Source organism: Colletotrichum phormii (genome assembly GCF_030913505.1).
Source record: "Colletotrichum phormii strain CBS 102054 chromosome Unknown BDP81scaffold_5, whole genome shotgun sequence".
NCBI classification, from domain to species: domain Eukaryota; kingdom Fungi; phylum Ascomycota; class Sordariomycetes; order Glomerellales; family Glomerellaceae; genus Colletotrichum; species Colletotrichum phormii.
In genome coordinates, this window is record NW_026851447.1 from 1892244 (window position 1) to 1907863 (window position 15620).

At 53.8% G+C, this 15620-nt stretch overlaps 7 protein-coding genes across 7 annotated transcripts; 5 read left to right on the forward strand and 2 right to left on the reverse strand.

Moving 5' to 3' along the window:
- Positions 1-1122: 1122 nt before the first annotated feature.
- On the reverse strand, positions 1123-1542 carry BDP81DRAFT_184081 (mitochondrial ribosomal subunit S27-domain-containing protein). The gene is made up of 2 exons (XM_060582323.1): positions 1465-1542; positions 1123-1415 (listed from the first exon to the last, which is right to left on the reverse strand). The coding sequence occupies exons 1-2, from the start codon at positions 1501-1503 to the stop codon at positions 1194-1196; spliced, it is 261 nt and encodes an 86-aa protein (XP_060448421.1). The 5' UTR covers positions 1504-1542; the 3' UTR covers positions 1123-1193.
- Positions 1543-1801: 259 nt separating this feature from the next.
- Positions 1802-3300, forward strand: BDP81DRAFT_421892 (ribonuclease III domain-containing protein). The gene is made up of 2 exons (XM_060589942.1): positions 1802-2186; positions 2244-3300. Exons 1-2 carry the CDS (start codon positions 1920-1922, stop codon positions 3192-3194), a joined length of 1218 nt encoding a protein of 405 aa, XP_060448422.1. The 5' UTR covers positions 1802-1919; the 3' UTR covers positions 3195-3300.
- Positions 3301-4491: 1191 nt separating this feature from the next.
- Positions 4492-5519, forward strand: BDP81DRAFT_459169 (acyl CoA binding protein-domain-containing protein; the record flags this gene model as incomplete). The annotated part of the gene is made up of 3 exons (XM_060593512.1): positions 4492-4507; positions 4594-4891; positions 4967-5519. 3 exons carry the CDS (start codon positions 4492-4494, stop codon positions 5517-5519), a joined length of 867 nt encoding a protein of 288 aa, XP_060448423.1.
- Positions 5520-6205: 686 nt separating this feature from the next.
- BDP81DRAFT_421894 (uncharacterized protein) lies at positions 6206-7554 on the forward strand. Its single transcript, XM_060589943.1, has 2 exons — positions 6206-6287; positions 6350-7554. Exon 2 carries the CDS (start codon positions 6521-6523, stop codon positions 7145-7147), a length of 627 nt encoding a protein of 208 aa, XP_060448424.1. The 5' UTR covers positions 6206-6287; positions 6350-6520; the 3' UTR covers positions 7148-7554.
- Positions 7555-7737: 183 nt separating this feature from the next.
- On the forward strand, positions 7738-10535 carry BDP81DRAFT_369773 (uncharacterized protein). Its single transcript, XM_060586595.1, has 6 exons — positions 7738-7971; positions 8036-8059; positions 8110-8161; positions 8216-8230; positions 8300-10204; positions 10266-10535. The coding sequence occupies exons 1-6, from the start codon at positions 7857-7859 to the stop codon at positions 10381-10383; spliced, it is 2229 nt and encodes a 742-aa protein (XP_060448425.1). The 5' UTR covers positions 7738-7856; the 3' UTR covers positions 10384-10535.
- A 429-nt stretch (positions 10536-10964) lies between these two features.
- On the reverse strand, positions 10965-13438 carry BDP81DRAFT_421896 (uncharacterized protein). Its single transcript, XM_060589944.1, has one exon. It carries the CDS (start codon positions 13087-13089, stop codon positions 11119-11121), a length of 1971 nt encoding a protein of 656 aa, XP_060448426.1. The 5' UTR covers positions 13090-13438; the 3' UTR covers positions 10965-11118.
- An 812-nt stretch (positions 13439-14250) lies between these two features.
- On the forward strand, positions 14251-15436 carry BDP81DRAFT_312989 (aldo/keto reductase; the record flags this gene model as incomplete). The annotated part of the gene is made up of 3 exons (XM_060583856.1): positions 14251-14358; positions 14539-14659; positions 14727-15436. The coding sequence occupies 3 exons, from the start codon at positions 14251-14253 to the stop codon at positions 15434-15436; spliced, it is 939 nt and encodes a 312-aa protein (XP_060448427.1).
- Between the last annotated feature and the right edge of the window lie 184 nt (positions 15437-15620).

Below are 15620 nucleotides of genomic sequence, written 5' to 3' on the forward strand. Positions count from 1 at the left end.
CAGTCCCGGGCAGCACAGGCACCTTTTTGAAGGTAAGGTGAACGAAAGCCCTAATCGTAGCTACTGCGGACCAGGACAGAATAATCCGAAAGAGACGAGATCGTGGAGTCGGTTCCGAGTTGAAGGAGGAGTGATGCGCTGCTGCTTGGCCTGGCGAAGAACGGGCTCTTTTTGAAGGTGTTGAAGTCGGAAGGAGATCGCGACCCAACTGAGATTTAGCAGTCTGCCTGAATTAGGTAGGCGAGGACGTTCGAGTTGCGTACGCAGGTACCGGAGAGGTCTTTCCACAGGTGAAATACCTGCCGACCCGCTCCATCGTCCAGGTGAAGGAGGAGGGCCTGGCCGGCTGACTTCTATCTATTCACCACTGCCTATCTTAGCGTTGCCTAATCATCAGATGATATTCAACTTGGGGGAGAAAGCATACCGCCCCTGCTGCCTTGCCCCAATCTTCCCACCAACCCTTCGAAAAGACCCAGCATTTGCTTTGACCCTCGTTTGCTCATCCAGATATGCCGAGGGCAGTAGGACGAGAATCCGCGGATCTATGGCAGAGGCCAGATGGGTTTATCTCTAACCTGGAGGGAAGTAGAAGATCCTCTGTTTCTTTACTTGCGAATAGCTTCACGCAGCACGCAGTGGCGTTCACCACCTATCGCCCAAGGCAATCATTCAGCTAGGATCTACAATGGGGGTTTTGGTTTGAAACATGAAATACGGCTGTCTCTCGAAGAGACTTGTAATTTTTTGACTCTGATATCCTCCATGGTATTTGTACACTGGCTGCCCTATTTATGGACATTCTCCCCATTGCCCGTCGAAGCCGTGATCCACGGTACATTCATACCCTGTCGGTGCCTGAGAGTCACTAGACATCCGCATGCTTTGACAGAGCCACCGGGGCTGACTCGGTCGGCAATTGTCCTGCCCAAAGCCTCGCCACTCTGTATATGGAGAGTGTCCTGGCGCGCATGGTTTCGAGGGATCGCTCGATAGTTGCACATCGTATCGTACAATCGATTTTGTGGTAGACGTTTATCGCTTCTTGGGCTCGGCTGCAGGAAGATCAGCATAACCATCCAGATGGGAGATAGCAAACAAGAAAACTTACTCTTCGTCTTCTTCTTTTTCGGCGCGCTCTTTCCTCTGGCCTTCAGTCTGTTCAGGCGTTAGCGGTAGCTCCTTCGCCCCCTTCAGCCCATGACGTACCCAGCAATGTGTTCCAAGCGATCCATCTCTTCCAGGTCGAGGGTTAGAACCTCAGGTCCAAACTCTCTCTGCACATCCTTAATCGTCACAACCTTGCGTGGGTAGTAGTCGGCGATGGCAGGTCCCTTCAATCGTTGGCGCAGGATCTTGTTTCCCGTCCTCAGAGCCTCGGGGTTGTATACTGTCGCAAAGACTTCGCATTGGGCCTATACGGTTTAGCAAACAACCAGAGAAGTTAGGGAATCGCGAATTTACCTTCATGAGGTCCAACAACCTCGCGCGTGGGACACTCATCTTTGCAGGTCTTGATCCAGCCAGAAATTTGTCGCGAAGTCGAACAAGCTTGGGCAAGCCTGAGTCCTGAATTGGACCCGCAAAATGAGAGCTGCATTCTCCAATTGGTTGCCGGTTTGGGATCATCGATTGGCCGGCATATTTCGGTACGTATCCACGACCTTGTTACATGCCAGGCTCAGGGGACTGGATCCTTGCAGCTAAAGCACAGTGAGCTCCACCCGAGCATGGACTGCTTAATTTTTGTTCTCAATTAGATGTTGACCTTTTCAAGTGAATAAGACATTGTTTTCAACATTGTAACCAAACACCCTCATTTCTATCGGCCTCATTTTCATGTTGCGACATAACATGCAATAGGATATTGTATTGTTCGGTCAGAATTTGCGGTTTATCTGCATCGAGGAGGAACCAAGATGAACAAGCGCTCAAGTTCAGGGGCGCTGCCACCGAGCAAGCGAAGACACACTGAAAGCGAAGCAATAGACTTGCTTCTCGATCACAGCGATGATCTCATCAGATGTCTCCAAGCACTGACAAAGGCCAAGACAAGATGTTCTATCCATCCTGAAGACTTTCAAAAGATCCGACAGCTTAGCAAGGTGTTACTGCCATCTTTCGAGGAGTTGGCTAGGGAAGGAAATACACAGGATCTAGAAAGCGGCGAGATCGACGAGAATGAGGTAAAGGCTTTCATGCCCTTTGATGGGTTGTCCATTTATTTACTGACTTCAAAGGAGAAAAATGCATCGCATGAGAAGGGCGAATCCCTAATTACACCTAGGCAGACCCCAGCTGTCTCAGGACCACCAATCCCGTCTTTCATCTTGGTTAAGCCATGGACGCCAGCAGATATTCCAAAGTCAATGCCACCTCTTCCCGAAATCACACATCCTGTCCTAGAATTGGCGGCCTTCACGCATGTAGGCATGACCAAGCACAAATCGGATCTGAGTTACGACCGCCTTGAGTGGCTTGGAGACGCCTATGTCGAGCTGATCTCGTCTTCACTCATTTTCCAAACTTTCGGAGGCATGTCAACGGGCCAGTGCTCACAGATCCGAGAGCTTCTGATTCGCAATGCCAACCTGGGAGAGTACTCAACGCACTACGAGCTTTTTGAAAGAGCCAACTTGCCGCCGGAGTTCAAGCCCAGAGGCAACCAGCCGGCCGTGGCAAAACCACATGAGATCAAAAAGGTCCGCGGTGACTTATTCGAAGCCTACGTCGCCGCCGTGGTTCTCTCCGATCCCACCAATGGACTCACTCGAGTTGCAGAGTGGCTCAAGACACTATGGGCAACGACCATCAAGGACCAGATCAGATCGGTTGCCAAGACGCCCGGACTGAAGACGGTCAAGGAGCTTGGCGCAACTGTGACCGAGGAGTCTAAGCTACCCCCAAAGGTCCTCCTGAGCCAGATTATCGGGGCGAAGGGCATCAGTATCCGCTACGAGGACTTGTCCAAGGCGAATAAGAAAGACAAGTACAACAATAAGCTGGCTCTCTTCACCGTAGGAGTGTTTCTTGACGGATGGGGCGAGAAGAACAAGCTCCTCGGAACCGGAAGTGACCTGAACAAGAAGGAGGCGGGCCAAAAGGCAGCGCAGATGGCACTGAATAACAAGAAATTGTTGAAGGTGTATCAGGATAAAAAGAAGGCTTTCCTGGATGCTCTTGGGGAGACGTAGGCGAGGTTAGAGTGAGGCGGTTGCACTATACCCATGATACCACTTTCAATTAAAGCGACAATTCACAAGTTTGTGGTCAGCCTATGAATAATGATCATAAAATGCCACAACCCAATGAGGAAGCCAACGTTTGAAGGTACGCATACGGGAACCAACTATCAGGGTGGTCCGGTGGATAGAGCACACCAGAATACCAGATGAACAGGGTGCACTCCGACTCGGACGTTCGCTAAAGTGTTAACCACACAAATCGTGTGGGTGCTCAACCTAGAAGCCGAGATGAGTAAACAGCCAGTTAGCTGCCCAAATGCCGAACTACGATGGACCTCCCTAGACGCTATGCTGGGACCCAAGGCCTCGGCTCAATATCAGCTCAGAACTTATACTGAAATCTCAATTGACGGAACTCTAAATTGAGGACGAAAACAAAACAAAAGACAATGGAACATCCCGCACATCCAGGGCTGCCCGCATTTCACGTGCCTATATGTCTCTCTCGGCCGACAAGCAGATGCCGCAGACTACCGGTACCTAGCTTCAATCACACGCACAAGGGAGACAAGACGCGGGGATGATGGGAGTAAATTGCTAGTCGGGATCTCGGAGAAGCACAACCCCTGACAAGCCCGCGTCAGGCCCGCGCGCCCAGGTCCCACGTCCACTCTAAACTCCCCCAGGTGGTGCTGGGTTGGGGTCGCAGTTGATTGCGCGGGTGCGTTGCCGTTGCGCGGGCTTCGCTGCGTCTGCGTTGCGTTGCGTTGCGTGACCGGCGGCCGAGGCAAACACAATTTACCGGAAATCGCCCACACCTTCCGATGCTGCTAACATCGGCGCGAACCCCCCCAGTGCCCTTCCCAAGGGCCCAATTTAGAGACAGCTGATTGCCGGTACCGAAATACCTTTGCATCATTGCCAGCACCCGCCATCGCCGCCGCTACTTTCTTGCTGCCCACCAGATCCCTTCTTTCTCTTTGGACGACGAAGGGAAAGAGTCCCATGGCGAAGCTCTCACATAATGCATGTCAGCGTGCTGGATCTCTAACTCTCTCCTTTTCCCAGCACCTGTTGTTTCCCCGTTCCGTTTTAGTTCCGGCTGCCAAGGTACCTCGCTCTACCGGCACATCCAGGTGATTTGCGGAACTAGGTTATCTGAGTTGCTGTCTTCGCCTGGTGTTGTTGAGCCGAACCCAACCCCGACGCCAGAACACCTCGGATATACCCCCATAAACGAACGCGTCTTCCCTCCCTTTGCAACTAATCACATCGGTTCGGTCGCCTTTGAGAAACAGCCTTCTAGATGGCTGACTCCGTGGGTGAGTGCAAGCAAAACCTTACTATGCCTCCGTTGTGGAGAGAGCAATAGCCCGGCTAATTATGCGATTATGCCTTCTGTCTATAGATCGCGTGTTCGTCCATGCCTTAAATACCGTCAAGAAAATCCCCAAAACGGGGGCATCGCGGCCCCCGCCGTCCGACAGACTGCGACTCTATGGCCTTTACAAGCAAGCGATGGAGGGGGATGTCGATGGCGTCATGGAGCGGCCGACCTCGGCTTCCGGCATGCCAGCCGACGAGCTTCAACGCGAGAAAGACAAGTGGGATGCGTGGAACCTCCAGAAAGGTCTGAGTCGGACGGAAGCGAAGAGAAGATATATCGAGGCGCTGATCGAGACGATGCACAAATATGCGACAACACCGTAAGCCTATATGCCCACCCTACTGTCACTGGAACCGCCTTTTGCGCATCGCAGCCCACTGACTCGTCACCACAGAGACGCAAAGGAACTTGTCTCGGAACTCGAGTTCGTATGGAATCAGATCAAGAACAACAGCCCCAGCTCGACCGACTCTTCACCGAAAGGCACAGGTTACACCGGCGAATTACGGCAGTTCCAGCCACCCCTGACCGGATCCGAAGGCCCCCTGAAGGTTCTCAGCCCCATGAGCGAGGACGATGCCGCAGAAAGACATTCGGACGGAAGGATAGGCTACGACGATGCCGATGAAGGGGACGCGCTTGTGCCGAGTAGCAACTGGTCTCGGAGTGTGGAGCGCGCGCTTGAGAAGCTGTCCGCCGAGGTCGCAGCATTACGGGAGCAAATAGCAACAGGAAGAGAGTGGAAGTCCAAAAAGTCAAGAAGCTTCCCAGCCTGGCTACGATGGTTTACATGGATTGTCATGAAACATCTAGCTATCGATATGGTGCTGCTAGCCTTCATCCTACTGTGGATGCGCAAGCGGAAGGATCGGCGACTGGAAGACTTGGTTCGGGCAGGGGCGAAGTTGATGCGGGAGTACGTGAGGAACGTCTTACCAGCCAGATGACAACTCTCTCGCAGGCGGTAAGAGAGGGCGAAGCTTTCAGGACCACCGAGACAGCATTGGCTCGATCAACAACACTGCTGTTCGCTGATTGTAGCGACATCAGTCTGTTGAGCGTCTTCTCTGCCCTTCGCTCCCCAAGCTTCGGGGCTTCTTCGAAAGTAATGACGCTTCCAAGTCAGTCTGGGAGTATCGGCATATGCTCTCATGACGGGCCGAATTTTGGCACCCCTTTGATTTGAACATGGGGACTGGCCTTACTAAGGGAACAGTCTGGACGGCGACGATAAAGAACTATCCCTTGAAGATGGACAGTCAAACCAGGATAACCCCCAAATGATATCTCAAAGAAAGCCGTCACATGAGAAAGCAACCGCACATCCTGAGCCGAATGCAGCAGTTGGCCGAGTCTTCAGGCTAACGAGGCCGGAACCGATTGTACTGAACAATCCGTTCAAGGGATGTCCAGAGCTAGGACCGGCTTGATCATACAAATGTGATATCCTATACCAAATAGTTGTAAATACAAAAACTTAGCGTTGCACTCTCATACCTCACCGCACTGACCTTAGACTTGAGTAGAACCATTTACTGAGTGCGCCGGTGGATTTGAGAAACTTCAACATCCTACCTTGCCAAAAAAAAAAAAAAAAAAAAAAAAGCGAGAAAGAAGCAACGCGAACAGAGAGTCTCTGCAGCGAAACTTGATTATATCTTGTTGTGCGTGACGATTGAGATTCCAGTCAATTGCTGAGGCATCAGGACCGGGGTGTAAGTTTGGAGCCACCTTGAAACTGCGATCACAGGCGTGGGACCTCAACTTACCTTTACAGTCTTATTCCCACCTTCCCAAGAAGCTCAACCTCAATCTTTCGTCCTCCACCTACCTCATCATTTTACTCAATTCGGCGATCAGGTCACAACACTGCGAACTCAACCTGGAATGCAGTCAACGCCAAGCTGGATACTCAGGATTCTATAACGGCGGAGGATTCATCGGCAAGATGCGAGAGACAACAAGTGATCAGTCGACGAGACCTGGGAAGGCAGGGGCCGCTGGCGATTATACCGAAGAGGAGGAGGAGGACATCCCACAAGCCGTGCCGGCCCTAGCGATGTTCGTTCCCTTAGAAGAGAGCTTCTTCGATCCCTTCGATGCTCCAGGTACCGAGATTGAGCGCATCAAGCTCGGCCAAGAGAACCTCGAAAAACACACAGCCGCCGTCGAGCAGAACCTTGTCTTTGTCTATGAGCGAGAGCACAGGCGCATCTTGAACGTGGCGAAACAAGAGGAAGCGGAAAAGGGCTTCATTGAGACGCCCGCGGGTCTCATGCAGGGCGAGGAAGCACTCATCATGGAATCAGTCCACGCCCCGATACCGCCCGGCGCCGATTACAGCGACCGGCACCTGTCTACATACAAGCCTCCCGAGGCGCCGCAACAGGTGATGCCTCCAAGACCGTCGGCACTTCAATGGTCACTCTACAATGCTGGCCAGGCCGTGGGTCAACTGAACGGATACGCTGGCCACGCCCAAGAGCTCAAAGAAGCGTATCAGGAGATGTTGAACGATGCACTCAAGGCATCGCCTGACAATAAGGGACAGGGAGATGAGCCTGCTCGAAGCTAGAAGCGACGAAAGGTAACTTAAGTCGCAACCAGTGGGAGTGTCTGAAGAAGACAAGAAGAACTCGGGGTAGCAGGCGCTAGACCACCACAGACATGAGGATGTCCAACCGGTAAAATCGCCGCCATTGGGAAGCTTCCGGCGTATGAAGGCGATGAGTCCGGCAGGCGTTTCGTGTACATAAGCAGTGTACATACACATCACGAGATATCAGTAAAAACGCACGTACTATCTACATCTAAGTCTCGTCGTCACCATGATATGTAACGACCGGCGGTAAGAGGCAGCGGTCATTGAAGAAATCTCCCATGCTTCCATAAACGGCGTCAAAAAGCTTCATCTAGGTACACTAGATAGAGGAAGGCTCGATTAAGCATTCTTGCGAAGCTCAAGCTCACCTACGATAAGTGTCCATACAATTTAAAGTGAAGAGGAAAAGGAGAAACAAACGCTCTGCGACGAAATTTTCCGCAGACTAAATGGTGCTCAGCGGAGTTTCTTGCTGCCTCAGGCGACAAGTAAGCTCCCGGGATGGTCGACCAATCACGGTTGATGTAAATTAATCGCGATTTACGCACTAGCGCCACCAAATCCCCATGGTCCGGGACAGAAGAGCAGTTCCCTCCCGACGTCAACGATTGAATATCAATCCGCCTCTCACCCAAACGCCCTCCCCCGTTTCGTCAGACTCTCAATCCGTCAAGGCGACACGATGCTGCGGCATTCATTAGCACGTTCGGCTTGGCGGACTGGCAAGCAGGCCGCCAATGCCTCGCGAACTTTTGCTACAACAGCTCGCAGGAATGTCGAAGTCGAACTGACTGTTGGTAAGGACGAACCCGCCCTTGTGAGGGGCTCAATTGGTTTCTGGGTTACTGACAAGATCTATAGACGGAAAGAAGGTTTCGGTCGAAGGTGAGCTGCAATGTGACCGCATCCGAGGATTCCTACTCACGATCTTCTAGCCGGCTCCGCCCTGATTCAAGCTTGCGAAAAGGCAGGCGTCACAATTCCCAGGTTGGTTCAGCCGTCGATAAACAAACTGTATGGCATTAACTAACTCTTGAACAGATATTGTTACCATGAGTACGACGCCCTTTTCGATCGATTCGATGACCGCTACGAGGAATGACCCCCGACTGACAAATACAACAGGAAGCTTGCGATTGCCGGTAACTGCCGTATGTGCTTGGTCGAAGTCGAGCGTGCACCAAAGCCCGTAGCCTCCTGCGCATGGCCCGTCCAGCCCGGTATGGTCGTCAAGACCAACTCTCCTATCACACACAAGGCCCGCGAGGGTGTCATGGAGTTCCTCCTCGCCAACCATCCTTTGGACTGCCCTATCTGCGACCAGGGTGGTGAGTGCGATCTCCAGGACCAGTCGATGCGATACGGTGGCGACCGTGGCCGCTTCCACGAGATTGGCGGCAAACGTGCCGTCGAAGACAAGAACATCGGCCCTCTCATCAAGACTTCCATGAACAGATGTATCCACTGCACGAGATGTGTGCGTTTCTCCAACGATATTGCCGGTGCCCCCGAGATGGGCTCTTTCGGCCGTGGCAACGACATCCAGATCGGTACCTACCTTGAGAAGAACCTCGACTCCGAACTTTCCGGCAACGTTATCGACCTGTGCCCCGTTGGTGCCCTCACCTCGAAGCCTTACGCTTTCCGCGCGAGACCTTGGGAGCTGAAGCACTCCGAGTCCATCGATGTCCTCGATGGCTTGGGATCCAACATCCGCGTCGACTCCCGTGGCCTCGAGGTCATGCGTATCCTTCCCCGACTCAATGACGACGTTAACGAAGAGTGGATTAACGACAAGACTCGCTTCGCCTGCGACGGATTGAAGACCCAGAGATTGACCATGCCTTTGATCCGCCGTGAGGGCAAGTTTGAGCCCGCCGACTGGGAGCAGGCCCTCATGGAGGTTGCCAACGCCTACCACCACATGCAGCCCAAGGGCAACGAATTCAAGGTCATCGCCGGTGAGCTGACCGAGGTCGAGTCCCTGGTTGCCATGAAGGATCTGGCCAACAAGCTCGGCTCCGAGAACTTGGCCCTCGACATGCCCAACGGAAGCAAGCCGGTCGCCCACGGCGTCGACGTTCGCTCCAACTACTTGTTCAACTCCAGAATCTACGGTATCGAAGAGGCTGATGCCATCCTCATCGTCGGCAGCAACCCCCGCCACGAGGCCGCTGTCCTCAACGCTCGTATCCGCAAGCAATGGCTTCGTTCTGACCTCGAGATCGGTGTCGTCGGCGAGTCCTGGGACTCAACTTTCGAGTTTGAGCACCTTGGTCTCGACCACGCCGCCCTGAAGCAGGCTCTTGCCGGACCCTTCGGCAAGAAGCTCCAGGCTGCCAAGCGCCCCATGATCGTCGTTGGCTCTGGTGTTACTGACCACGTTGACGCCAAGGCCTTCTACGAGACCATTGGTGCCTTCGTCGACAAGAACGCCGCCAACTTTATCACCCCCGAGTGGAACGGCTACAACGTTCTCCAGAGAGCCGCTTCCCGCGCCGGTGCCTTTGAGGTCGGCTTCACCACCCCCTCCACCGAGGTTGCCGAGACCGCCCCCAAGTTCGTCTGGCTCCTTGGTGCCGACGAGATCTCCGAGAAGGACATCCCCAAGAACGCTTTCGTCGTCTACCAGGGTCACCACGGTGACCGCGGTGCCCAGATTGCCGACGTTGTTCTCCCCGGTGCCGCCTACACCGAGAAGGCCGGTACCTACATCAACACCGAGGGCCGTGTCCAGATGACCCGTGCCGCCACCTCCCTGCCTGGTGCCTCCCGTACCGACTGGAAGATCGCCCGTGCCATCAGCGAGTTCCTCGGCGCTCCTCTGCCTTACAACGACGTTGCCCAGCTTCGTGACAGAATGGCCGAGATCAGCCCGGCCCTGGCGGCCTACGATGTGGTTGAGCCCGTCGCTCTGCAGCAATTAAGCAAGGTTCAACTTGTTGACCAGAACAAGGGCACCAAGGCCAGCGGTACACCTTTGAAGAAGGTTATCGAAAACTTCTATTTCACAGACGTCATCTCAAGAAGGTATGCAGCTCAGAAGACGCCCTTGGCAGTATTGGTAGAAATATCTAACACGCACATCCAGTTCACCGACAATGGCTCGCTGCTCTGCAGCCAAGGCCAGTGGCAGCCCCAAGACCAACTTCATGGCACCAGGCATGGAGGAGGACAGGCCAATGGGCCAGATTGCGTACGGAGCATGAGGAACAGACTGTACGACTACGACCGTAGAGGGAGGAGGACGAAGATGAAGAAGAAAAGAGAGTTCCTTTGTTTGGGATGGATGCATTGCTTGTATATAATAGCACGCGCGGGTAGAGAGTGGCGGGTAGCTGAAGAAAGTAAATACCTTCATATCTATTGTGTCTCGTGATGCCGTTGTCCATGTTGCTGCTAGTCGTCCCGAAACCAGACTGGCGTTCAAATCAATGATGTTGTCAGCGTGAAGCCACCGAATCGATTGTTGTTTACGTGTTTTCAGCTCGAATCGCATAGCTACCTATGTAAGCGGGTGATAAGATGATTTGCTACTCTTGTACCCTTAGTTCCTATTCCCATTATTATACTTCTCACTATCTCTATTCCTACCTTATTCCCTTGACACTCTTCATTCTCTCTAAGTTTCTGTCATGATACGTTTGGAGAAGCTCCCGTTTTAATTTTCATTTCTATCATTATTACTATTCCCATGTCTGTTCTCCATACTCTCTGCTTTCTATATATTCCTCTAGCAATACGCTTTGAGAAGCGTGGTACGTAGTAGGAAGGGGATATTGTAGTAAACCTGAAAACGAAGGGGACACTGGCAAAACGTCGGATTGGACTTTCAACATGGATGGCAATCATCAGCGATTTGAAAACAGCGTCTCAATACCAATCTTTGGTTCCAGTTGGTTCCAGCGGAAGCAATTACAGGTCATGAGTAGGAATATATATATCTATGAGCTACAGCTGCATTGGATTGCCCTCTTCAACTTGGGCACATCTCCAACCCACCGCTCCTCCTCTGCCTTATCACCCTTGTACTCCTGACCATCCCAGCTCTCCTCAAAGGGATGTAACGCCATCTGCATGACCCTCCTCAACACATCCCTTTCGCCATCCTTCTCAACCCGCTTGATAATCTCGTCAAGCACCCAACCACGTGGCACAAAGTTGGGGTTCACAGCCTTCATAGCCTTCTCCCGCTCGGCATCCTGGCCGTCTTCGCCCCAGTCTTCGATGACGCGGGCGCGCCACTTGTCCAGCCAGTTCCCGACATCAGACCTGCCCTTGGCCTCGGTGCCGGCCGTCGCGCCTTCGGCGTGGAAGAACCGCGCAGCCGTCTCGCGGCGGGCGTCCTCGGTAGCAATATCCGATAGCTTGACGGAGCTGAGGCGTCGGAAGAAGTGGTTGAAGTCTAGCTCGTGGGTCTCCATTGTATCCAGCAGCCCACTGAACAGTTCATCAAAGTCGCTCTCCTTGAAGTTCTTGAGACCAACGCGCAGCGTCATGAGGCGCTTGTACTCAGCCATGAAAAGCGCCTTGTACTCCTCACCAACCTGCATGATAAGCTTCTCAGCCCGTCCGACAAGGACCTCGGACTCGCTCTCCTCGACGCCATCCTTGACGAACTTATCCTCATCCACGCCGGCTCCTGCGCCGATGAGCTCACCCAGAGCTTCGCCGAGACGAACCAGGTTCCACCAGATAATGGTCGGCTGGTTGCGGTAGCTGTACCGCAGGAGGTGATCGTCGTGGTTGGGCGTGTAGGCCGGGTCAAAGTTGTCCATGAACGCAAAGGGGCCGAAGTCGATGCTCAGGCCCGCGATGGAGGTGTTGTCCGTGTTCAGCACGCCGTTCATGAAGCCGTAGGCCTGCCATTTGGCGACCGTGAGGGCGTTGCGGCGGGCGACTTCGCGGAAGAGCCGGGTGAAGCGGTTCTCAGCTCCGTCGTCTGGGCCCTGGATTTCTGTTGCCGGGACGCCGCGCGCGGGCTCGTGGAGGGAAGAGTCGGCGGGTTTCTCGGGGTTCTCGAGGCGGGCGGGGAGCTTCTCCCAACCACCGAGGACATCTTCGGCAACGTAGGTTGCCAAAGTACGGAGCATGGCGCGGTCTCCTCTGGCACGGGGGAGATCAAAGTTTCCCAACCGAATCCAGGATTGCGCGAAGCGCAACACAATCGCACCCGGCTCGACCGTCTCTCTCCTGACCTTGACGTTGGGCAACAGCGTCAGAGACAGCGCGCGCGTGCTAGGGATACCGAGGGCGTGGAGGGCCTCGGAGACGACAAACTCGCGGATACTCGACCTCAGCACCGCCTTGCCGTCTGCAAACCGCGAGTAAGGGGTGATACCCGCGCCCTTGAGCTGCAGCTCGTACCGGGTCTTGGTCTCGGGGTTCTTCGTCTCAAACAGCGAGATAGCCCTCCCGTCACCCAGCTGGCCAGCCCATTGCCCGAACTGGAAGCCGCCGTAGCACTGCGCCCAGGGGTACCCGCCCTCGAGCTTCTCCTCGTCCCAGCCGTGTAACCTGTTCCCCGCAACGGTCTGCTTGAAGTCCTCTGTTTCCTCGTCGCCTTTTTTGATGCCGATATCGCGCATCGCGGCCGGGCTCACGGCGAGGAGCTCCGGGTTCTCGGTGGTTTCGGGGCGGACCCAGGTGAAGGCTGCGTTGCGGACGCCGCGCGGGGCGATTTGGTCGCGCGGGGTCTTGTGGGAGTCGGCTGGCGTCGGGAAGATTGCGTCGGGCGGGAGGGAGGAGGTATAAGTCCATGTCTTCGGGAGCTCGCCTATCGGGAGGCCTTGGTAGGATGTCTTTGTTGGCTTTGCGCCTGCGCCGGCGCTGTTGGAGAGTTGGGCGGCCATGATGGCGGGGGGGGTGATGATAGCTCTTGGGACGGCTCGGCGGGAGAGCAGTCTCGAGAGCATATATGCGGATTTGAGGTTCACTTCAGTGTGAGGTGCAATACAGAGTCAACAAATCTATTCACACGAAGAGAATGGGGGTATCATATGCAAGTGTACATGAGAAGTGATTAGGGAAAACGTGGTGGAGGGGTCATTCGGTAATGATGATCCGTAGTGTAAGTCAGCATCACTGAGTCGGCGATGAGGGACTCTCGGAGCTTCAGTGGCGATGCCCCAAAAAATCCACGCTGACTAAACCAAAGATGCGCACCTGGATAGAAAGAACCTCGGCGTCCACATTGACGGTCGCCGATGGCAACAACCACCGATCCCGGAGACAATTAATCATCCAGATATCAAATATCTAAAAATCTCGAACTTCAAACTTCGAAATCTCCTTCGGTCCCCGCTCCAAGATCCGAAGGGGTCCCAGGCTCATAGACCCTGAGGATAAGGTACCTTAAGTTCACGGTCCGAGTCCCGGCCGACGCTGCACCTCATGCCCAGGTGCATCACGCAACAGCTTCGACACTGTCGTCACCATTGGCGTCACCGCCGCACTGCGAGTGAGAACGCAGCCGCCCCCAAAATCCCTGCCGCCGTCCCGGGAATCCAGCACGCCCTGGCAGACAGCTCCGATTGGGACAAGTGGGGTGAGGAGAAGGAAGTTCCAGTTCCAGCCCACTGCAGCAGCAAGTTCCGAAAAAACGCCTCCCTTTGACACACCGGGAAAGAAGCTCAGTAGGTAAAAGCACGACTTTGAGTGATGTCAATTGGACGTCTCGGCTGTTGTTGGCCGATGCAGGCGGGGGAAGCATGTTTTTCCTGCAAGTTTGCTCTTACTGCATGTCATCGAAACACAACTCGATGGATGAGCTGAAAGCACCAGTGCCTTTTTGAGTGTCTCATCCTCGTCTCATCCCATCGTGCTGATTACACAACCATCACCCCTCACTTCATAGCTCCTCCCATCTGAAGATACCAGCAGAAGGCCGTGGGATTAGAAATACAAACCCCTGGCCTCGGCCCATCACTACCCGCCTGCTTCGAAGCTATCTTTTATCATCCCCTTCCATACACTGCCGTATGTTCTTGACGAGACGCTCATCAAGACTCTGCTCAACGCTGCGTCCTCGTCCCATATCGCCCCTCATCGCTTCTCAACATCTTCAAAAACGCACAATGAACTCGATCCTGTCCACCTTCACGCCCGATGCTTCGGGAACTCCTCCCAAGCAGGTGGAGTACATCCCATGGCTTACCCTCAACGATGGTAACAAGATCCCAATGGTGAGTCTAAATCTCCAAGTAAAAAGGACTTCCGTTCCTGCGGGAAGATCCACCCACTCGGCAATGCATGCCAGCGCCAGGCCCCAGGGTCATTCCAGCTCAATTTTAATCTTAATAACAAAACTGTCGCATCGCCGTCAGCTTACTCCAAGAAGACGTCTCATACTGACGTATCGGTAGCTCGGATATGGCCTGGGTACTGCCAACTACAAAGCTGGCGGGGCCAGCTTTGACGAGAAGATCGTCGACAACACCGTCATGGCGATCAAGGCCGGGTACCATCATCTCGATGGCGCTGAAGGTATGTGCAGCTTTCATTGATCACCCACCCTATCCATAGATCACCACATTTTAACAGAATTTCCCAGTATACGGAAACGAGGAAGAGTTTGGCGCAGCCATCAAAAAGGCCGGCGTGCCAAGGGAGAAGCTCTACGTCACCGCCAAAATCAGCGGGACCAAGAAGCAGGACACCGAAGAAGCCTTCACCACCACGCTGAAGAAGCTCGATCTCGAGTACGTGGATCTCTACCTCATCCACGCGCCCTTTTTTGCAGACTCGGACGAGGAGCTGCAGCAAAAGTGGGCGGATCTCGAGGCCATCCAGGCCAGCGGCCGCGCGAAGAGCATCGGACTCTCCAACTTTTTGCAGCCGCATATTGAGGCCATCTTGAAGACGGCCAAGGTCCCGCCTGCTATTAACCAGATCGAGTTCCACCCCCATCTGCAGCACGGCGATTTGCTGGAATTCCACCGCAAGAACGAGATTGCCGTGTCTGTTTATGCTCCTCTGACGCCCATCACTTCGAATATCGATTCACCCGTCAGAACTATCTGGGCCAACTTATCCAAGAAGTACGGCGTGGCCGACTCTGTCATCGGGCTTCGATGGTGCATCGACCAGGGTCTGATTGTCATCACCACTTCCTCCAAGGAGGAGAGACTGCAGAGCTACTTGAACCATATCCCCGCTATCAAGCTTACTCCCAAGGAGGTGAGCGATATTTCTGAGGCTGGCAAGACCAAGCACTTCCGCGGATTTTGGAAGGCTAAATTTGAGCCTGATGATACTCGATGAGTCTGACATTGGGGGCTTTTCCACCGCTCGCTGTGATCAAGAGAGGGCGTTTTAGTAGTGTTAGTCGTAATGAGTAATTATGAAAGTTGTTCGGACAAAAGTTTTTTAGCGATTCCTTTCCAACACTTGCAGAGTACAGCCGCGTGAAAAACACACAACAAGTCTAGTGTAATAAGCATTGTGT

Coding starts and splice junctions, on each gene's coding strand:
- BDP81DRAFT_369773 (XM_060586595.1), top strand. CDS start 7,857: ATGCTGCGGCATTCATTAGCACGTTCGGCTTGGCGGACTGGCAAGCAG. Junction 7,972..8,035: donor CGAAGTCGAACTGACTGTTG/GTAAGGACGAAC, acceptor CAAGATCTATAG/ACGGAAAGAAGGTTTCGGTC. Junction 10,205..10,265: donor ACAGACGTCATCTCAAGAAG/GTATGCAGCTCA, acceptor ACGCACATCCAG/TTCACCGACAATGGCTCGCT.
- BDP81DRAFT_421894 (XM_060589943.1), top strand. CDS start 6,521: ATGCGAGAGACAACAAGTGATCAGTCGACGAGACCTGGGAAGGCAGGG.
- BDP81DRAFT_421896 (XM_060589944.1), bottom strand. CDS start 13,089: ATGCTCTCGAGACTGCTCTCCCGCCGAGCCGTCCCAAGAGCTATCATC.
- BDP81DRAFT_421892 (XM_060589942.1), top strand. CDS start 1,920: ATGAACAAGCGCTCAAGTTCAGGGGCGCTGCCACCGAGCAAGCGAAGA. Junction 2,187..2,243: donor GCGAGATCGACGAGAATGAG/GTAAAGGCTTTC, acceptor ACTTCAAAGGAG/AAAAATGCATCGCATGAGAA.
- BDP81DRAFT_184081 (XM_060582323.1), bottom strand. CDS start 1,503: ATGAGTGTCCCACGCGCGAGGTTGTTGGACCTCATGAAG. Junction 1,416..1,464: donor GGTTGTTGGACCTCATGAAG/GTAAATTCGCGA, acceptor TAAACCGTATAG/GCCCAATGCGAAGTCTTTGC.